Source organism: Macrobrachium rosenbergii, chromosome 41 (assembly GCF_040412425.1).
Source record: "Macrobrachium rosenbergii isolate ZJJX-2024 chromosome 41, ASM4041242v1, whole genome shotgun sequence".
NCBI classification, from domain to species: domain Eukaryota; kingdom Metazoa; phylum Arthropoda; class Malacostraca; order Decapoda; family Palaemonidae; genus Macrobrachium; species Macrobrachium rosenbergii.
In genome coordinates, this window is record NC_089781.1 from 79,243,306 (window position 1) to 79,268,305 (window position 25,000).

Sequence of the window (25,000 nt, forward strand, 5' to 3'; positions counted from 1 at the left end):
CGCTTGTGATTGTGCGTAGTGAAAAGAGCCAATTTTCCCAGTCTTCCAACGCTCAGATACAGTAGAAGAGAGAGAGAGAGAGAGAGAGAGAGAGAGAATTTCGGGGATTCTAGAGGTTCATAAACGTGAAAATCACCTAAACAATACAATGACGAATACAGTCGATACGCAGGAAGTCTGCATATCGCAGGTGGGTATTGCAAAGAATATTCCGATTGAACATTTTCATTATTTTTTTTCTGTTTCCTAGATCGAATCCATATTGATTCATTTCGATAAAAATAGATCTGTCGTACACCAATCGCGTTTTCAGAAAGGAAATAACGCTCCATTTTACAACATAACGGAAAATGAACAATTAAAGGAAATGGACTACTTTAAAAACTTATCCATAAATAAAAAGAAAGAAATAGTTTATAACAAAAAGAGTCATATGTGAATAAAACTACCCAAAACAAAGTTGACACATGAAACAATATTGGCAAAAATGCAGCCATCCATGAAAATGCATGTGGGATGAAAAAGAATGATACGTTCGTTCAAAATAAAAGAAAAAACATTGTACTTGCATTGCAAAATGTATTCTTTAATCTTACTAACGGGGGAAATGACTGACAGACTGTGATCACCTACAACACGCAATCTCATTCCTATGAGCAAAGCATAATGACAACGTCAAATGAAAGAACAAAAGGAAGTTTGTTCGTTAATACTGCCTAAGTGTGTGAGTGTGTAGGTTTCAGTATGTGTATGTCCGGAACATACATAATTTTGCCAGTGCACTATAACGAAGTTATTGCTGGCGCGTGCGCACAATTGTGACCACTTAAGTGATTCACAATTTCACACATGGAAACCTTATCATCTGCCTAAGTCAGACCAGAACTGACACAAGGACAACGAAGTCTTCGAAAAGGTACACACAAGAAAGGATCCTGAAAAAATCATTATTTTTTATTTTAATCTTGAATTCTGAACTCCGTTGAAATATTACGGTCTAACACCTCGTATCTGAATTTTAATCAGCCGGCAATGAACTTCGAAATAATAATTATTAAACGCTGAAGGAGAGCTCGCCAACACAGACTCAACCGCACATCCATCTCCTAATTCCAACAACGGGGAAAAATGGATAGAAAAAAATGGGAAACTTTGCCTCCATTTTTCAACGCTAACTTGAATGACAGCTGAAGACCAACACCTCACTATTATCACTCCTTTCCACAACACCAACGGAACGAGAAGAAGAGAAAGAAGAAGAAGAGAGTCCGAGTTTTTCTTATCCGAGATATGCGCGCAATCTCCAACTTGGCAGAGTTGGGGGAACGTGCGAGAACTTTCTGAATTGTGAAACACTCAAAAACGTCGGCCATCTTTGCTTATTTCTTCTGCCGAAACAGGGAATTTGTCATGCCTGCCTTTGCATCCAACTCGGGAGGGGTCTTACCTCCATCACCAACTCCTCCTCCTCCTCCTCCTACCGAAACTCCTCAAATGCCTCCTGAGGGAAGGAAGAAATCCCAGAGAAGAAAAAAAGAGGAAGGAAGACTGATCACGACGTATCTTGCGTTTCAATTTCTTACGTTATGAGTGACTGGATGGGAGCCCGGGTATGCGAGTGCGTCAGATCTTGCATATGAATGAACGCCATATTGGAGTGTGCGGGTCTGAGTGGGATCGGGTTTCATTTTTTTGGGGGGGTGGGGTTTGTCTTCATTGAATATTACAATTACGATTTTGTATTAATATTCATAGACACATATCATCACTCGATAATGTGCGTGATTCTGCGTTTCGTTTGTATTTTACGAGTGCATATCCATATTCAGAAATAAACTGTTCCACTTTCATTTCATGAACTCGCAAGAGTATCGAATTATAAAGCTATCCTTATATATATATATATATATATATATATATATATATATATATATATATATATATATATATATATTATAATGTATATTTATTATATAGGTCTATATATATACGTATAGACACACACACACATATATATATTTTATTTCAAACTTATATTTAAGCTTTCTTTTAGTACCCAGCACACAGATATAAATACAGCCGGACTACGCGTCTGCTCATTGTAGATACTTGATAATGTGGACTGTTTGTCCAAGAAACTTGTAACTTTTTCTGAATAAAAACTCCGTTACACACACATCCAGTTTGAATGAGGTCGTTTTAGTAATTCTACTAATGCACAGAATAATTGTGTATGTGATAAAGTTATATATATATATATATATATATATATATATATATATATATATATATATATATATATATATACACACGTCTACATTAATACGTCACTGAATGAAAACAAGGGCATGGCATTTACAAATTCTTAAGTTTATGAGAAAAATATTTAGAAAAATCTTCCTTTCAGCCGGCCTCATAACACGCTAGGAACACTGCATTAACCACTTCTTTTTCCAATAAAGCAAAAATTTGGAATTCCTTCCCTGCTTCCGTGTTCCCTGAATCATAAACCCCTTCAAATGGTTCTATTTCTGCTTTCTTTCCTGCCCTCTGCTTTTTCCGTTTTCTTTAGGCTTGGGATAGGTAAGGGCATTGCCAAGGTTTTCCGCTCCATCACCTTTTACAAAGGCGGGATTAAAAATGAAGCCGGTTCTTATACACAATCAAGCTAACAAGATAACGTCAGTTCCTGGACAGAATCATGACTTACAGAACAACCGTGAATGACTATTCTTGTACTTCTGTCTCTGCACATAAAAGCGGTTCCTTGTAAGAGGTCGGTTTAATGATCCCTCGACAATTCTTTGCACTCTGACTGGCTGAAGAAGGCAAAGTAAAAGGGAAGAGTAAATATAAACAATGAAAATGCTTTTAGAGCATAGTGGGCAGAGTGTTACCCCGAGGTACTTGACCTTTTGACCTCAAGGGAAGGCAGGGCTTTGCTTAAAACTTTTATGCCTTAAAGTTCTGTTGTTGTTCTATATTGTATGATCCATAATTTTCGCCCAAAGACACTTTTCAGGTCCAGTTTTCTTCGGCAACAGTCATCATAAGATTTCTGTACGCTGTTCGTTCGTTCTGGAGTAAGCTGGCCACGTGCTAGCACTGGCTCTTGCTCCTGCGACAGCTCCTAATCTCCTTTTTAGATCAATGGCAAATTCATGAAGTATATCTGGTTCAGGATCTTGAAGAATGAGAGTTTATGACATACGAACAAAACAATTCCTTTATAACTCTGAAATGCTCTAGTTTTCGAAGAGGAAAAAATGATTATCTGAATACGTTAATTTATTGTAAATCAATCACACACACATACAAAACACACGCATATATATATATATATATATATATATATATATATATATATATATATATATGTTATAGCTATACAATATATATATAAGGTAAGCTCAATTTTATAAGCTCACAACAAATGAATAAATGTATAAGCTCAATTTTATAATATCACAATAAATGAATATATATATATATATATATATATATATATATATATATATATATATATATATATAGTATATATATATATATATATATATATATATATATATATATTATATATATATAAATATAAACGTGAGTATGCGTTTACCCAGCGGATCCAAATCGATTCGGGAACACTTTCTTTCCTCTAAATGTAAAGCTTTGGAATTCTCTTTCTGTTTTCCATACCTCTTGCAATCTTCAATCCTTTACGAGACGTTTCAAAACATCTTTAGGTGTTTTTAAAATTTTTTCATCTTTTTACTTTTTACCCTTCATTCTAAAGATAAATAAAGGAAATTTTGCTTAATGTACAAAAATTCTTCGATTAATCCGTAAAAAATATTAAATAAGTTTTCCTCATCATTCAGTCGTGAGGGTAAGAATGAAACATAAATAACTAACGAACTAGGAGTCAACTGAAAGGACGACAAATTACGACCAGTGCTAAATGAACTTTATTTCAATTTCTTAACCCTAACACATATCCTCCAGAGAATCGTAAAACACTGCAGTATATTTTGTTCTAGACGACCGAGATGAAATAACTCTCTCTCTCTCTCTCTCTCTCTCTCTCTCTCTCTCTCTCATATTTATATATATATATATATATATATATATATATATATATATATATATATATATACATACATATATATATATGTATGTGTGTGTATATATACTGTATACATATGACTATTTACCTATGGATTTAACGATCTATTTCTTTACCTTATTTTGTTAACAACTGTTACGTAACTATCTCCCTCTCTCTCTCTGAAGTATTTCTTGTTAATAAAAGGATGTGATGATTATCTCTCTCTCTCTCTCTCTCTCTCTCTCTCTCTCTCTCTCTCTCTCTCTCTCTCTATATATATATATATATATATATATATATATATATATATATATATATATATATATATATATATATATATATATATATATGACTATCTATGGATTTAACGATCTATTTCTTTACCTTATTTTCTTAACAACTGTTACGTAACAATCTCTCTCTCTCTCTCTCTCTCTCTCTCTCTCTCTCTCTCTCTCTACTATACTAGGACGTAATGATTCTCTCTTTCCCTGTCTTCCTCTGCCGAAAAAAGAAAGCGTGGCTTGTATTTATATTTGCCGGAGGATGTTTGCGGTTACTCCTTCAGAGAAACAAAGGCAAGACCTGAATTCTGCAGCATAAAAAAAAAGAGGAAAGGATTTTTCATGGCCGACGCATATCAGGACGTGAGATATATTCCCAGCTTTTCCCTAGTTTTCATCTCTTCTCTTTTCGTTCCGTCTTTCCCCTTTTTGTGGAAAGAGGAAAGGTGGGGAAGTGGTCTTTATTATTATTATTATTACAACTACTGTTGCTGTTGTCCGGCAGGATAAAGTGCAATCTTACAAGCAGACTTAAGACCTCTTCTAGCACAGGCCCGAAAAAACGAAACAATACGCAAGGAAAAAAAAAAAGGTGGGTATAAACTGAATAAACTTGCCTTTTATGGGTAGAACGGTTCATAAAGTAAGGAAAAACAGAAGTATGGAGAAAAACCTACAGCGATTACTGTTACTTGATCACTTCGTAGTGGAGACAAGGATAGTTGTTGCATAAGAATTCCCAGATGAAATTATAGCTTGCAATGATGCATTCCAGTGAAGACGCATAGGCGCATTACGCTTACCACGACAAGATAGGTTATAAAGGATTCAGGATATACCGAATAATTCAGGAAATCCTATAATCTCAAAATGAATAAAATAAAGGATTATTTCAACCAATCGACTCTTGAGTTCACGACTTCCACATAATATCTGAGATTGTACAGCCTGACGTGTACAATGAGGACAAGAGAATTGTGGGAACATACACTGGTAATGCCCTAAATGATATATATATATATATATATATATATATATATATATATATATATATATATATATATATAAATATATATATAAATATGTATATATATATATATATTTACAAATCACCTTAGTTTACAAACACTAACAATATATAAACAAGTGATGTTTTCTAGCATGAAAAAAATGGCATCAATCTGTGACATTTGCGGTATTAATGTCACAACTAATTTATCTATATACATAAAAATGGATTATGTATGTGTGTGTATTATGTATGCCTGTATGTTCAAGCATAACTCTGAAAAGCATCAAGCAATTTCAACCAAACTTGGTATACATTATGACTTACTGTCTTGAAAAGAATACTGTGGGGGTAAGACATCACTAGCACCAAAGGACACCAAAGGGGGTGGGGGTGGGAAGGGCTTTCCTGAAACAGGACTGGTTCTGCCCGTAGACCTAGTAACTAAATAAACTCTACAAACTGATCATACCTCATTTTGGTATACATATGACTTACTATCTGGAAAAGAATACTATGGGTGGGGGGAGGAGGGGTAAGACATCACTGGCACCAAAGGGGGTGGGGGTGGGAAGGGGGTGAAATGTAAAAATAACCGAAAACGACAGATATTAGTGTCTAATCCATAGTTTTTGAGGTTGCTGAGATGAATGGTGCACTCCCGATGCCCTTTACGTCCAAGTTCAAACCCAATAGGATGGGGGAGTGTGAGAAGGGGTGAAAGATAAAATGTCAAAAATGATAGATGTTGGTGTCTAATCCATAGTTCTTGAGGTCGCTGAGATGAATAGTAACACTCCCAATGCCCTTTAAGTTCAAGTCCAGTCCCGACAGGAATGGGGGTTGGTGAGAAAGGTTGAAATATAGAATGTCAAAAATGCTGGGCAATGTAATTGAAGTAACTAACTTAACAGGAAAGGGAGAGAGAGAGAGAGTTTATTGGTTGTCATTCAGAGTTTTCCCGGGTAGCGTCGGGTTGGTCAGCTAGTGTAACATTAAAAATACAAAAAGCCTCTACCATGGCAATGCAATAACCTCAAGCACAACCTCCCTATCAAGGTCTCTTCTCCCAAGAAATTACATTTCTATCTCTACTAAAATCCTATCTATTACTGCCAATCATGTGGCCTTCAACTTACGGTTAAATTTTCGTAAAAATCTAACACAACGTTTTGCGTGATCTCAGTAACAAATAGAAATACAAAAACAATAAAACAAACTTAAAAAAAATACAAAAACAAAAAGACAGACGAATTAAAATCATAACCTTAAGGTGAAAGACAACAATATTAATATTTTTCAGAAAAGTAAGATCACCATTTTCAAGGAAGCATTACCAGCAAAGTGTCTTAGATACAATATTCTCAACATCCCAGTGATTATAAAAAATACATGAAATAGAAACATTTTGCATCTAGGAAAAGGAATTACGTTTGATAACATTCCTAATTATTATTCAGTATGCTAAATACCCCACACGATATTCCTTAATTAATTGTTTGCAGCATTAATAACAAAACAGTTACCAAAATGAAAATGATTGCATTAGAGATAATAACATTACCAAATGGAATTACATTTCTTAACATATATATCGAAAGTATTTGCAAATTTATCGTTTGAAAAATATTTTTTCTGGGAAATGGAGTAACACACAACAAGGTAAGAAAAATACACTACTACTTACTATTTAGAATGGCATTTCATAACATATACATAGTAATTAAGTATAAATTCCTTACCATATACACAAAAATTACATATAAATTCCTTAACATATAAATAGAACTTACAAATAAATTCTTTAACGTAACACAGAAATTACATATAAATGCCTTAATATGTATATAAAACACACTAATAGAAAATAGATAATTTTATGTAATCAATGTTCCCGATCTTAAAAACTATTTAATGTCGTAAGAAATAGCCATAACAAGAAAAAAATTGAAAAAATTACATTAGAAAAAGTAGAAAAAAAACTAAATGACATTAGAAAAATGAAATGACACTAGAAAAAATTATGACTTTAAAAAAATATCATATGACACTAGAAAAAATGAAATGACACCAGAAAAAAGAATAAAAGAGTACTCACCATATAGAATGACTATGGCAGAAATCTAAGGCGGATATAATCTGTCTGAAGAATCTACGCGCCTCCTTAGGCGTTAATCTACCTTTCTTGACCAGATAGTCAAAGAGTTCACCCCCGGACACATGCTCTAGCACCAGATACCTTTTTGGGAGAGAGAAAAGATAAAAAGGTCAATATCAGATCACGAAGGAAGATGGCCGACATAGGGGAAGTTGTTATAAATATTAATGATGTAATTTTTCAATGATGGGTCTTTGACTAGAGTTACTGCAACCATTAAATTCTATTGTATTCATTCTCTCTCTCTCTCTCTCTCTCTCTCTCTCTCATGTATACAATCCACTTAACATGATGCATAATCAAATATCACATGAATTGGAGATATGTATGTATATTAACCATAACACCCCCCAATACACACACACCTACACACACACACACGCAAATATATATACACATATATGTGTTGTATATATATATATATATATATATATATATATATATATATATATATATATATATATACTGTATATATATATATATATATATAGCATATAAGTATGAATTCATCTAATTACGTATTAATCATCCTACAATACTGATTAGTTAAAACAAATCATAACAGACTGATTACACAAAAATGTTATACGTTGTTGTATCACTTACACGTGCCACAAGATAGATAACGTTTCTGGAGAGAGAGAGAGAGAGAGAGAGAGAGAGAGAGAGAGAGAGAGAGAGAGAGAGAGAGAGAGAGAGAACCAGCCCGAGGGCACGGGCTGCGGCTGATTCTTACCAAGAGCTCTACAAAGAGAAGTTTGAAAGGCTCTCTCCTTCTGAAGGTGGAACGAAGAAAAGCTTCACCCGACTCCTTCCCACTCCGCATTGAGAGGAAATAAACAGGGCGTGATCATTCTCCTCTTTTTAAGAGAGTCAATTCATCCCCACACTCGGTTTATGTTCGACTCGGCTATTTTGCTCTCTACGAATCGAATGCGATTTAGATGATGCTTATTGGATGCTCACACTTAGTTTTCGTGATCTTGTAAGAATTCGGAGATTGAAAGAGTTCAGTGAGAGAGAGAGAGAGAGAGAGAGATACATGAAAATTTAATCTAACTGTTTCCCTTCATAATACCCTCTGACAGAAAACAGAATACGTAAACAGAGAGAGAGAGAGAGAGAGAGAGAGAGAGAGAGAGAGAGAGAGAGAGAGAGAGAGAGAGAATGTTATATATAAAAATTTTGCTCAAATATTTCCCTTCAATATGCTGACAGAAAAATAAAACACGTCAGAGAGAGAGAGAGAGAGAGAGAGAGAGAGAGAGAGAGAGAGAGAGAGAGAGAGAGAGAGAGAGAGAGAGAGAATTATTCCCACTTCAATCGTAGCTATGAAATTACTGTGGTTAGTGGAACTGTAGTAAAAGCCTAAGATAATCCTTTCTAAGCTTATGGCATATTGAAGTTACATGGAAGCTATAAAAACTACCTCATATCATTACACCTCATAACATAGTGCCTTTGAACTAAAGCAATAGAAAATCTTATTCATTCAACAATAAGAAATCTTCCTGTGTGCCAAATAGAAGGAAAATCCCAAAACGGACGAGTACATTAAACTAGACATAAAATGACAGGAGACGCGGATGTTTACGGGCCATTCTGAAATTGCTTATGGGTCGTACGTTGATCTTAATGGCCTCGAAATTCCTCCTTTGGCCCAATTGTAGCCCTGATTCGAATGCGGCTAAGCTTTTAAGCGCCCGGGAGGAGGTCTGGGGTGGGGAAGCCCTTTGGCACCGCCGAGGGAAGATGAGTTAGGAATGTGACCAATTATGACCTGGGATCTGGTTGATTCGGGGGACACGACTCCCTTTCAACCCTGAATCCGGACCCTTTGAACATCCTGAAAATGAGAGAAGCTCGTCCCCACTGAACTCTCACGAAGTGGGAGGAAACTACCCCATTTAAACACCTTTGGAAAAGGAGAGAAAGCTTGAGAAAATATTATGGTAAAAGGGGAAATGATTTAATGTAAACACGCAACTCCCTTTCAACCCTGGACCTTTTGAGCATCCTGAAAATGAGAGAACCCTCACAAAGTGGGAGAAAACTACGCCCTTCAAAGGCCTTTTTAAAAAAGGAGAGAAAGCTTGAGAAAATATTGTGGTAATGGAGGAAACGATTTAAGGTAAACACGCAACTCCCTTCCAGCCCAAAACCTGGCCCTTTTAATACTCCTCAGAATGAGAGAAAACGTTCTCATCTTAAAACTCTTCAGTGAGAGGGGAAAGCGCCCCCTTAAATCCCCTACAATGATACAATGCTGGAGAAAATAGTATAAAAATAGAACAAGTAAAAAATGGGCCGAAGTTTCTTCGGTGCAATCGAGCTTTCTGTCCGGTGGTAGCCTCAGCCACGGCACAAAAACATCTTAGCCGCGGCCCGTGAAACTCAGCCACGGTCCGATGGTGGCCTATGTTGCTGGTACCTATAGCGCTGCCAGAAGTACGATTATGGATAAATTTAACCTTAAATAAAATCAAAACTACTGAGGCTAGAGGGCTGTAATTTGTTATGTTTGATGACTGGAGGGTGGATGATCAACATAACAATTTGCAGCCCTCTAGCCTCAGTAGTTTTTAAGATCTGATGGCTAACAGAAAAAGTGCGGACAGAGAAAGTGCGGACAGAATAAAGTGCGGACGGACAGACAGCCAGCACAATAGTTTTCTTTTACAGAAAACTAAATACCAATTTGATAGGAAAATGACATTTCATACGACGTATTATTAAAAAGAAAGGAAGACGAAAAGAAAGAGTGAAGGTGAGATATATCAAAAGAAATAAGAGACGACGATGAAAATGATACGTAAATGAATGTTGGTCGGGACACGAGAGCAAATAAAGGCACTGTTATCAGAAGAACAGGAAAAGATCAACAAAATAAAACAGGGAAACACAACAAGGAATGAATTATAAATGTAAATACAAATACAGTTGAATTAATAACACTTGACAGACATTTTCATCTTAATATAAATAAAAAATGTTCAAATCAGAGAACCTAATTGTGATTAAAATACAGCAGGAGTAGAAAGGCATTTTTTTTTAAATAACAGTAATTGCCTTGAAATGAAAATGAGTTTTGGTTCCTTTGATAAAATTTAAACTTTGAAAGCTTTGCTTAACGAAAAAAAGAATTTTAAAACATTGGTAATGTGTACACACATAAACACACACAAATTATACATATATATATATATATATATATATATATATATATATATATATATATATATATATATATATATATATATATATATATATATATATATAGGTATAGGTATATATATACATATATATAATACACTGATGTATACTTATATATACATGTACATGTTTATATAATACGAAGAAGATAGTGACAGTGATAATAATGACAAACATCTGATTATATAAACAAATAACAGAATGGTCCAGATGCCAGCTGTCACGCCTTCAAAATCTGGCTTCGATTTAAGGAACCATTCAAATCTGAAATGAGCCAAATAATATAACGCACAAGGACACTGATAACGATGATGGTTATGATGAAGGTAATGACGACGATGATGATGATGATGATGGAGATGATGATGACGACGGGAAGAAACACTTCTCCATAAATAAAGACAGGGTGGCCCTCCGAACGCGGGTATATAAATAGCGATACCCGGTTCGAGTGGGAGTGTTTGCTTAATTACTGGACTCAGAAAACACAAGGGTTGTGCAAACACACTCTCGGACGTAGAGCCTTCTTGGCCCCAACTTCCTGCTCTGTGCTTTCAGACTGCAAGCGCTTGCAAGCAAATACTTCAGGGCTTGTTCTGAGACGCGCACTTTCTCTCAGAGTAATTTTTCCTTGTTTGTGCTTGAAAGATATACGCTTTTTTTTTTTTTCGAAATTTTTCGCTTGTCCTCCTTTTATTCCAGCTGTATTTGGCTGGACTATAAAACTACTGCGTGTGTACATGTATACACTTCTGTGCATACTTTTATATAAACATATATTAATCAACATGTATGTTTACTTATATACACACAACACTATATATATATATATATATATATATATATATATATATATATATATATATATATATATATATATATATATATATATGTGTGTGTGTGTGTGTGGATGTGTCTGTGTATGTGTGTATATATATATATATATATATATATATATATATATATATATATATATATATATATATATATATATATATATATATATATATATATATATATATATATACGTGTATATATATATATATATATATATATATATATATATATATATATATATATAACAGTGTATATATATAACAGTGTATATATATGTGTGCGTATGTGTGTACATGTGGGTGTGTGTTGTTTCATAATTTTCAAAAATGACAAACCAGCACCATGCCAAACAGAACGGAAAAGGAAAATTGCAAAAATCGAGCAACGTAAAAGCATTACTCGCGAGAAAGACCGAAACACAAAACAATGGGGGAAACATTTCAATGATTTTTTTCTCAACTGAATAAACGTACAAACTTTTTCCATATAGAGGCAAACCAGCTTGTTCATTGCTTTTACCTTTACTCCTCTTGATTGGACCGAACAATATTTGCCATCCGCGTATCAAAACACGGACTGATATTTCTGATGCAGAAATGGCACCTTTGAAAGGATTCCAATCTGTCGATGTGGCATAACTTTCATTCAACATTTTATTATTCGTGTGTTTGGTTAAATATTTATTTTCATTATACGAAGAAAAATACTCATAGGCACAGGGAAGTACGATTCACTTTAATGAACAAAATCATACCAAGGAATTGGTCTTCAATGGAAGTCAAACACCTTTGCTTGATGTTGTAACATTTTATGACTCAAATAATGTAAGGGAAACATTTCTCTCCCTTGAAATACTTACACGCGTCTAGACAAGTTATTCCCACCATCCGAAAATAAACATTTCCATTGTGTGAATGTGACATTACTTGCATGTTGGGACATTAAAACTCGAACAATTTTTCTCTTTTTAAATTTTTTCTTCTGCCTTTGTAACATCACTACCTTCTACCATAACAATTCGCTATTGCACTTTTTTTATTTTGATAAGACCCCGGGTTTAAATTCTAGTCTCTATACATAACACCGCGTTAATAAAAGTAGGTCTGAGTGTGAATGTGCAGTTACTGACGTTTGGTAGGTTGACTTATGGCCATTAAAACTGGCGGCGCAACATCTAGGGTATCGATCCCGAAAGGAAACTGAATAGAAACCTAGAAAATTACTATAAGAGGAAGACTTCATATATAGAAATATTTAAAATGATTTATAGAGACTGCGAGTATAAGTTGGAGATACGTGTGTACGTGTTTGTTTGAATAAACATGCTACCTGCAGAGCTAAATAGTCCCATGCTATTTATTTTTGACACCACCATCTCCAAACTCCCAGCCAAGACGTCTCTCGACCATGACCTTTTACAACGAATCAGTTATTCGTCCTTCTTTATTCTACCACTCTCCTCCTAAGCTCCCAACAGGATGCCATTTACATCCGATAACCTCAATACTCTCATCTTTGAATTGATAATAATCACGTCAGGTTAAATATCTGTTCATTCGGGATTCATATGTTCTCTGTTTCAAATTCCTTTACAGCTTGAAGAGCGGCTCTACACGACCAACTCTTTTGACGCGATATTTTGCGCGTCAATAATCATATCGTCACCGTGTAGTCTCTCATATGGCTCAATTCTTTTTAACAAACCGCTCAGTTGCCATGACAGTAATCGTGTTGACATTCTCCATTTCCAACATAATTATGCACATTTCATTTCATCCACACCTATATGGCTATACTATTCGGTTCATCAACACATCAACATTTTCCACACCCACACATGTATATCTATATCCCACCCACACCCCTTCTCCCAGCCCCAACCCCCTCTGTCTCACTGCTCTCCCACACAGACTCTCCTCCGCTATGATCTATTGAGGGGAAATGGAACTTTTTGCTTTACAAGATGTCATGGTTCCAGTTTGTCTTGTCGCTTTGCCTGTCTTCCTGTTAGCATGAAGGAAATTAATTATTAGACCTGATTGATGATATGAATCTGGAATCACTGCTATTTGTAGAAAGAGGGATCCTCATTTCATCAGCGTCAAAGTATTGCATCATATGCCTGTGTTCCGCTGGACTTTTATTTCTTTGAGATATGATCAATTAACCAGATCACGTAGCTTCTATATTTAAAACAGTCTGCTTGCACAACCATATATATTTTTGCTACGCGTGCACATGTCCGCACACGCACACACATATGCAAAGACCCACATATTTCATTACATGCCTTTCTCGCCCTGGAAATAGTTGACTACTGAGGCATGTTGCCGAACCCCAAACTCAGATTAAGCATAGTATAACTTAACAATTTTTGCAGCAATATTGTGCAGGAAGCCTTCTATATGCACCTTAGATAAAATTTTTGGCTCAATGCTAAGAACTGCGCGGAGAATTTGATTGGGCAGGACCCTCCTAAGAATGCAAACCGCCTTTACATGGCTTACCTATTTCCCAATGGGCCACTCTTATCGCCTTATGAAATGTGATATCAAAATAGCTTAGTTGTCAACAACCAGATTTATAACATTCCAGGCATATGCAGCAACTCACTTGTGAAACCTATTTTATAAAACGAAAACGCAGTCCTCGTGGTTAATCTTGCTGACGCATCATGTAAATAAAGTCAACGCTACGCATTCAGGTAACCATTTTATCAAGGCTGTAACACACGACCTCGCATGCACCTCGACTCTTTCTTTCCTCTCGCTTTCCCGTCCTCCAAAATGTCATCGCCATTTTTACTGTACATCCTTCAAAGTCCCTTTTACATTAAGATTCGCCAACTACTAACAACTGCACTTTCAACTCCTGCATTATTCAGCTGCACCTTTCCTTTACAAGAATATTCTGCAGTTATCAAAAGTACTCACTCCATCGACTTCCGATGGCTTTTGCTTTCGTTAGCATATTTCCATTTGAATCTTCTGGCCTGATATAAACTTTCTTCTTTCTTATATATAATGGCTCCACAACAGGTCAAGAAAGTCATATTTATTCAATTGCAACGTTTCGAGGGCCAACCAGCAGGCATCATTTTCAAGTGTATAATAATATATAGTAAGCCTCTAATCACAAACTTTTAGCAATTAATGAATCATTGTTTATTAAAAATATATATACCTCTTTATGAACTGTTTATCATATATAATATTCATATTTTTATCGCTTGTTTTAATAATTTATATTGTGTATTTAATATATAATTTATATTATTACTTGTAGCTTGGAAAATGATGCCTGCTGGTTGTCGAAACAATTGAATAAATATGACTTTCTTGAATTTATACAGATACAGTTTTCCTTTAGTGATACATATATATATATATATATATATATATATGTTATATATATATATATAATTTATATATATTATATATACATATATATATATATTATATATATGTACATATATATACAATTTATACATACATTCCTTTAGTGACACAGCTTACATATATAGGCCACATACATACATGCATACATATATATATACATATATATATATATATATATATATATATATATATATATATATATATATATATATAAAGTGAAGATGTATACAATGTGTATATATCACATCCAGTTGTGTAATCCCTAGACCCAAGATGAAGGAAGTCCAACTTTGGTAATAACTCATATAACTTCACACTTCTCTCTCCCTCAATCTCCCCTCCCCATCTCTCTCTCTCTCTCTCTCTCTCTCTCTCTCTCTCTCTCTCTCTCTCTCTCTCTCTCTATATATATATATATATATATATATATATATATATATATATATATTTATATATATGGCCCACTTTAACTTCACTACACAACAACACTTATCTTGTTCTTCATCCTTTACTCTGCCTATACTTTTCTTTGCCTACCCTGTTTCCTCTTCATTACATAAATTCTCTCTCCTGTATAATGAGTGTATAATAGCCACGATATTTTTTACTGCCAATATTTTCCGTAGTCGTCCCCCATCCCCGATCCAATTTTTTTCCCTTTCACCCATTTTCGCTCCACCGCCACCCCCCCCCCCTTCCTTCCCCATGTACCCACGCCCCAAGAACTCCCCTTCCTCACTTGGTTTTTCCTCACCCTCATCCGGGGCTTCAATTCTTCGGGGAGGTAACTTCCTCAACAGCTAATTAGTTATTTCCTTTTCTCCCGTCTTAACGAGGAAACGCCTGACAAAATATGATCTGGGCCGAAACTCGAAGGGGAAAAAAAAGAAAAAAAAATTTTCGAGAGGGTGGAGGGTCCGCGGATTACGTACGGAATGAGGAGAGGAGGCTTATTGCGCTATTGCTAATACTAACTAGTACTACTACTACTACTACTACTCTTGCTGCTGCCACTATGACTTACTGTTGTAAGTAATCTAAATGATGAAAATACGGTTACTGCTACTCATCTTGATGTAGTTACTTCTACTCCAACTACTATTACCAATTTCTTTACTACTGCTGTTGCTACTAGCTACATATACAAAAATTACATTAAGGGGAAATCTCTTATTGTTACTGACACCAACATGCTGCCACTAATGTTAGTGTTATAAACGAAGATAACAATAATAATGTGGGGCAAAGTAAAAATATAAAAGAACAGTAACCAAATATACGTGGAAAGGAGCACAAGGAAAACTGCTATTTCTAAAATAAATAAGAATAATAAGTTTATTAGTATATCAGTCACCAAGGCATTGCCTGTTAAAGTTGTTATTCTGTTGCTTTATCACAAGCCCTGATGCCAAAGGTAATGGCATATAGCCAAACAAAACTGACGCTTGTAATGGCTACGACTGGTCAGTTGCTCTCAGAAAAATATTAGAACAATTTTGTTCCTGTTTTCTTTACAACAGCTGACGGCTGAATTTGACCGGGTTATGACGTTATAAAATTTACTTGACTAAAGCATAATTAATTTCATATAGATAGAGTTATTTGATGGGATTTTTTTTTTTTTTTTTTTGAGGGTGGAGGGCTGGATGGCAAATGGGAGCTGACAGTAAATATCTGCAGCCGATATGATCTCAAACAATATAAATGAATACGTTTTCTATGCAGATACTGACGCATTAAATCTCAAGGCAAACAATATTAAAATATCGAGATTAACCAAAAGTATAACGATTTTCCTTTAGATGTTGTCATTAAATGACGCTGGTCGAAATATCACGATTAAGCCTAGATGTGACCTTACAGAATGTGCAATTAAAACAATAATTGACTGGGAGACTCTCATGCTTTAGCTGCTATAATGGAATATTATTAATCTCATCATTTCTAGTGGAAGGCGTTTAATTAGTAGCGCATTACCAAAGTGCATCATATTGGATGTCTGGTGAAACATATTGGCTCTAACATACTAGATCTAAAGGCATCTAATAAATTAATGTTATCAATAAAGCTGGTAGTTATCATAATCAAATTAACCAGTTTTCAAGAGTCATTTAAATAATAAGATAGGAATTATCTATAACTGTTGACCAATAAAAGATTTTTTTCACTCTCAAAATACTAGAAACAACAATGAAAATATTGATTTGTTATCAGGTAAATAGTATTAAAATCCAATGTTTCCGAGGATTTAAAAATTATGGTTAAAAGTTTTCCAAGGCAAGATTATATTATGCAATGTCCAAGAGGAATTTATGAGCTTCCTTGATATACATCTTCCTTCGAGGCTGTCCATTTGCATCTGCCTTCAGAAATACAGAAATTATTATATATTACGAGTGTGAATTTTACTACTGATTCTAGACCTTTTCGAAAGGTATGTTGTTGCATCTGTCATTCACTCATATGTATGTATGAATATACACACACACACACACACACACACACACACACACACACATATATATATATATATATATATATATATATATATATATATATATATATATATATATGTATATATATATATATATATATATATATATATATATATATATATATATATATAGCAGTGTTGCACTAGGTATATAGAAGGAAATTATGGCATTAATAATGTTGAACTGTATATGGAAGAATTTCACAATATATTAGAATATAGTAAGCTTTCAGTGACTACTGCTGGTTTTATCAGACTCAAACTTTTGACAAAGCTAGCGGTGACTAGCAAAGGCTTACGTCTGATATAGATTTTTCTAGACAATTCGCAATACTGAGGAACTTCCTTCCATATATTTTTATATTTGTGTATGTGTATTGCAACTTCATCCAAAATTTCCTAACATCTCCTTTACACGTATTCAAATTTTCCTTTGCTCTGTTGTCTTTGCACTTACTTTTTCTTTTTATTCTTCTCCTGAGATGCAATGTTTGTTTACAGAAGAGAGAGGGTAGGTAGTGTTAACCCGATTTCTATTAGTTTCACAACATCAATCAGTGTACAAAACAATCATTCAAGTGTTTGTGCATAGGTGATATGCTGTAATTCCCACATAAGTTATCGGGATGCATTCGCTTCTTAAAGACGACTGCAGTGAAGAAGAGAGAGAGAGAGAGAGAGAGAGAGAGAGAGAGAGAGAGAGAGAGAGAGAGAGAGAGAGAGAGAGAGAATTGAATTGAATATAGAATTTAGGCCAAAGGCGAAGCGCTGGGACCTATGCGGTCATTCAGCACTGAAACGGAAATTGACAGTAAAAGGTTTGAAAGGTGAACAGGAGCAAAACCTCGCAGTTGCACTATGAATTAATTGTTAGAAGAGGGTGGAAAGTAAGATGGAAGAAAGAGAATATGAAAGGAGGTAAAGTAAAAGGAGCGAAAGGGGTTGCAGCTAGGTGCCAAAGGCACGCTGCAAAGAATCTTAAGTAATGCCTACAGTGCATCGCATAAGGTGCACTAACTGCACTACCCACCTACGAGAGAGAGAGAGAGAGAGAGAGAGAGAGAGAGAGAGAGAGAGAGAGAGAGAGAGAGAGAGAATACAGCTTACTGCCCGTTTCAGCAAAAGTAAAAGAAAGTTTTCGTTCGGCGAAAACACTCACGGAAGACGGAGGTGTCGCAAGTGGACCAATACAAAGAGATAATTTCATATAAGATGAATTTCAAGAAGCCAAATTTAAACATATTTATTGTCTCCTCTTTGATTTCCTCAGCCCACCGTCATACGTGGCTTTTTTAAATTAGTCTGTGCAGCCAAAAGTCGGTCAAGTCCACGTGATTTGCACAAACAATTTCATTACTAAATGTTCTATAATGATTACATGTTTGATTACTGAATAAGACACTAAAACGATATGATATACAGATGGAGGAAACTTAGAAATGTTACAAGAATAAATTAATGTATAGAATATAAAAATGAGAAATGAATATTCGATTTTTTATCAACACTGAATCTTAGTATTTATGCTGACTTTCGGAAATCGTGCATAATTCATTAACACAGTTTCAGAGAAATGATTTAGTGTAACGGAAATCTTGTTCTTATAGAAATTATTTCAATAACACGAACTAATTATAAAGACGTAAACTAAACTACGGAACTTAGATATTTATCTATTTGTAGCATTTTTTAAAATTATTTTTGCCAAACAGGATGATTTCTTTTATTCTGGGAAGCGAAACAGCATATATGATGTTGTCTCACTATGATGTAATATAGTGGAGTCTTTAGTGCATACACTTTTATATATATATATATATATATATATATATATATATATATATATATATATATATATATATATATATATATATATATATATATATATATATAAATCTATCTATCTATATATACTGCATACATATATAAAACACATTTTGGCTTTCTCTATGAGCATACAACTTGTATATATGTTAATAAGCAATCGGTTTTCACATTCATACATAGACAAAGAGATCAAGAAGCGAAGCAGAGAGAGAGAGAGAGAGAGAGAGAGAGAGAGAGAGAGAGAGAGAGAGAGAGATTAATCCTAACGGCGCTTTAACCTGGATTCTGGACTCAATCCAAGATGAAAGACCAAAGAGTAACGTGCGGGAAAACCAAGTTAACTCTGACTCAGTCATCATAATGTCTGCGCACGCGTTGTTACGCCATGAAAAAGACAGCAGAATGGATATATTATGAGTCTATAATAAAGTTTATTGAGAGTATTATCTATATTACTGATGAAAATTAATTTCCATGACAGTATATATACTGTACATACGCTGTATATGAAATGAAGCTCCTGTTGAACAATGTCAGGGTGTAACTGCAGATAAAATAACCTCCTCTTTTACAACGCAGTATTAAAGGGAATCCATGTTTATACAATCTTGAACTGAACAATCAAGATGATTCAGGTCAGAACAATCTTCCCTTCAAAAACCCAATGATAAAGATGATTCAAGTCAAAACAATCTCCCTTTCTAAAACTTATTGATAAGGTGATTCAAGTTTTAACAATCTTCCATTTAAAAACCAGACAATAAAAGTGACTCAAGTAAAAAAAATTCTTCCTTTCTAAAAATTATTGATGAGGTGATTCAAGTTTACACAATCTTCACTTCAAAAAACTCAGCAATAAAGGCAACCCAAGTTCAAATAATTTGCATTTCTAAAACTTATTAATAAGGTGACTGACTGAGGTCTGAACAATCTTCCCCTCAAAAACTCAACAATAAAGGGGACTCAAGTATAAAAAATCCTCCTCTGTAAAAATCACTGACAAGGTGATTCAAGTTTAAACAATCATCCCTCCAAAAAGACAATAATAAGATAATTCATTACACAATAACGTTTGTTAGTTTTAAAGAAACGAACCGCGGAATCTGATACGACCTTTCCACCGCGGGAACAAAGAGTAAATATTTGTATTCATTCCCTGAGCGGGCGGTTCCTCATTGGTTTCAGAATGGGGTTCCTTAATGGCTCCCGAAAACAGGGAGACCCTCCAAGACGCGACATTGAGATAAAGTCGCCATTTGGTCCTACCGACGCGTCAATACGGACCCAATTACGGTCAGGAGAGGAAAATACGCCCAAGAGATTTCAAGGAAGGTTGGTGAGACCCAGAGAGAGAGAGAGAGAGAGAGAGAGAGAGAGAGAGAGAGACTTAAGGAATATAATCATTAACACAAGTGTCATTATGAGAAAAATATTTTAGGAAAAACAAAAATATGTACAATGGATTTTCTGAAGATAAGTTACTTTGGCAGTTCAAATACAACACAATACTGAAATGAGTCATTCCACGAAATGGCTTTCTTTCTCATGATTTTAAAAATCATAAATGATATATTTAGATTTTGAAGATAAATTCTATATTCCTTAATTATTTACCAGACCGAATTCTAAAAAAATTCCAGCAGTTCTAATAACTAAACTCCTTCTGTTTCTCATTTTTGTCTTTTTGCCACTTGTTAAAAATAATGACAAAAAGATAGCACATCCTTCTGTCAGCATTTTTGTCACAAAAAAATTACATAAGAAGGGGGAAAAAAGCTTGAGCGACTGATGACTCGTGTAAAGACAAAGGGGAGAAAAATCGAAAAGATAGAAAGCGACAGGAAGGAACAAGGGAAACGAAGGAGCGGAGGAGCAAGGGTAGGGTAGGGTAGGGAAATGGAAGGGAAAGGATGGGTAGGGGAAGGGCCTCGGAAGAAGAAGAAAGTCTGGTGGGGGAGAGGGGAGGAGATGCAGCATCTCCCCCTCAAGGAACGACCTCCTTGAGGAGGAGACTAGAGCGGTGGGGGAGAGAGGGGAGAGATGACATATGAATGAGGAGGGGGAGGGAGAAGGGGGAGGGGGAAAGGGGGAGGGAAGGAGGCACTGCAAAAGGGAGCCTATTGTTATCTTTCTTCCGGTACACTGATTTGGATTAGGTCTATTTATTGGCGTTTTAGTCTCCCATTGATGCGTCACTCGCAGCCAGCAGACGGTGCATTGTTGCAGCCCGCTTCGCCTGCTTGCTTTTTATCATTACGGATCATTTAACGGGATATATAGAGACTAGGGTATTAAGAATAACCTTAGAAGATTTTGAATATTACGACAACTGAATGTCTTCCATAATTCTAGCGGCTTTATAGCTAGAAGTCAATTTACACTTTTTCCTCGTTGTCCAGAATATGTAAGAACTAGGACAATCTGAAACACAGTTTGCAGTGTTCAAGAAATCTAGCTTTTTCCTAAAAACAGTCCTAAAAGCTTCTTTAAGTCATAAAAAATTGCAACTATCGTAAGAATCTAGGCTTCATTTCTAGGTGGAAATGAAGCCCTCTTGTTTAATCTATTTCTACATGGACGTCAGCACTTTCTGTATTGTTACTTCATCATTATAGGAGTATTTACACAAACACACATACATATATATGTGTATGTGTGCGTGCGTGAGTATATATGTGTATATATATAATATATATTACATATATTATATATACTGTATATATACATAATCTAGATTTTTCGAAAGAATAAAAGAAAAATTAACTAACCAAACGAAAACGAATGCTGAAATTGTCACCAGCACTGTTTGTCAGCTTACTCAAGAAGTACAGTTGGCTTATTGAACTACTCTTGATAAGTTTTGGAGAATCCTTAACCCTTTCTTTAAAAATCTGAAAAGTCAAGAATGACAAAGTATGAACTGCAGGCAACTGTACTTCGAAGTTTGGTCATTAATAGCCAAAGTTCCCTGATATATCCTAGAGGTGTGTGTGTGTGTGTGTGTGTGTGTGTGTGTGAGAGAGAGAGAGAGAGAGAGAGAGAGAGAGAGAGAGAGAGAGAGAGAGAGAGAGAGAGACCTGCCGCATGGAAGTAAGGGAGGAAAGGAAGAGGAAGGATGTTTATTTCTAGAAGAGAGAGAGAGAGAGAGAGAGAGAGAGAGAGAGAGAGAGAGAGAGAGAGAGAGAGAGAGAGAGAATCTGCCGCAAAGAAGTAAGGGAGAAAAGAAAGAGGATGGATTATTTCTAGAAGAGAGAGAGAGAGAGAGAGAGAGAGAGAGAGAGAGAGAGAGAGAGAGAGAGAGAGAGAGAACTGCCGTAGGGAACCAAGGTAGAAAAGATAGACGAAGGGATTATTTCTAGGAGAGAGAGAGAGAGAGAGAGAGAGAGAGAGAGAGAGAGAGAGAGAGAGAGAGAGAGAGAGAGAGAGATGCTCTCAATACCATAACGAAAGAAAAGAAACCAATAAAAATCATTTATCACAGCAAACAATTTGTGATATTCATAATTGAAAAGCAAACTGAAACCTCGTTATTTCTAATTTGCTTACAATGGAATTTAATGGACTGCGCTCTTATTTGCAGTATTTATTCACATACTGAATCGAGGTACGTGGGTAAACAAATACATAATTTCTGTTCTTTCATGCATAAAATTTAGCCTCTCTCTCTCTCAAGCACGGTTTTAAATAGAATATATATATTTATACATATACACACATACACGCACACACACGTTATATACATACACATATATATACAGTATAGATATATACATATATATACAGTATATATATATATATATATATATATATATATATATATATATATATATATATATATATAAACACATAATATATACAGATATACACACATAACTACAAATAGATATATATATATATATATATATATATATATATATATATATATATATATACACACACACTTGAACGTATTCAAAATATATTCTCTCAGGCTCTCTATTCAATTTGAACTGATTGTCTTATTCTTGAGTTCGGTACTTTTGTTTCATTTCGCATCTTAGGAAAAACACTAAGCACGCTCTCATTACACATGCATGTGCGTATTTTTGCAAGTATTAACTGATGTACAATAGTATGTGCAAATTATATATATATATATAAATATATATATATATATATATATATATATATATATATATATATATATATATATATGTATGTATATATATATATATTATATAGATGAACAGATTGGTCGACAGCTAGATATATAGTGTCATATAGATGCACATTCATTGTATGTAACATGCATGATTGTCTGATACTAAAAATTTAACCATCAAAAAATGTACCCTACTAGCAATTAAGATTTTTTGCATTTATAGCCTACATACTGCAACCCATTACTGGAGGCAGTCAGCCATTTCATTTACAGCGCAATACGCAACTAACTGATTTCGTTGCATGGTTGCTGTAAAGGTTAAATTCTATTTAAAGTGCTGTCTAATGGATTTTTTTTATAATGGGTGAGTGCTGGTCAATAACAGAAAAATAGTAGGCAAGGACTGCATAATAATAATAATAATAATAATAATAATAATAATAATAATAATAACGAAATTCTAGACAGAGAATAATAATAATAATAGCAATAATAATAATAATAACTACAACAAAATACTAGAGAGGATAATAAAAATAATAATAATAGCAACAACAAAATACTAGACAGGGGATAATAATAATAATAATAATAATAATAATAATAATAATAATAATAATAATAATAATAATAATTTAAGAAAGAGGTAAACCCCCTCTGAAACAAGTCCTGACAAATAAGATGGCTGCATCATGTGTTGTACTTTTATATAGAGTCTTCTCAATTTTTCTTATAAATATTTTCTCTTCTACGTTATCACTGGTCAATAATTAACCAATGGTCATACTGTGGCAAAGAGGAATACAACATCAACGCATTTACAGCAGTCTTTATTCCCTATAAAAAGAGAGGGTAGTGAATTACGGGGATACACCCGTAGAGTTTAACAGCAGGTTTCCGAAAGCTGGATTCCATTCTTAATAATAATAATAATAATAATAATAATAATAATAATAATAATAATAATAATAATAATAATCACTTATACAACAAGCGGACGCCTTCACGAAATGAGGATATCCAAAGAAGATCCCAGATTGACAGTTTTCTTTTTATTTGCTCTTTTAATTTTTTTTTTCTTTTTATGTCGTTACCTATAATTTCTTTGTAAACATTTTGTAATAACTTTTTTAGTGCAGCTAAAGGGGAGCTTCCTGGAGGCCGAAAGCACCTGTTTTTTATATTTACTTAAACTTGGTTTTCTACAGTGGCTTTTTCTTAATAATAATAATAATAATAATAATAATAATAATAATAATAATAATAATATATGAAAGTAACAACACCAAAATTAATCACTAAGTAAAATATAACAACCACGGAAAAACAACATCAGTATCTGTAAGTGTTAGGCGGAAACAATAATAATAATAATAATAATAATAATAATAATAATAATAATAATAATAATAATAAGAGACTCTATTAGCCTAACTGGAAGCCCGACAAGTCGCCTCCATCCCGGGAGGCCTTGTACACAATAGGCCACCGGCATGAACATCGCCGGCGCTGGGTTCTAATGAGATGCTGAAAAGGTCAG

At 34.4% G+C, this 25,000-nt stretch overlaps 1 protein-coding gene across 8 annotated transcripts in view; it reads right to left on the reverse strand.

Annotated features, from left to right (window-relative positions):
- The window catches only part of sff (sugar-free frosting), a 647,719-nt gene that overhangs the window by 40,510 nt on the left and 582,209 nt on the right, over positions 1-25,000 (reverse strand). For all 8 annotated transcript variants that reach the window (XM_067084454.1, XM_067084452.1, XM_067084450.1 and 5 more), the window contains one exon: positions 7,491-7,631. In XM_067084454.1, coding sequence (XP_066940555.1) covers positions 7,491-7,631 — 141 coding nt within the window. The remainder of the gene's footprint in view (positions 1-7,490; positions 7,632-25,000) is intronic.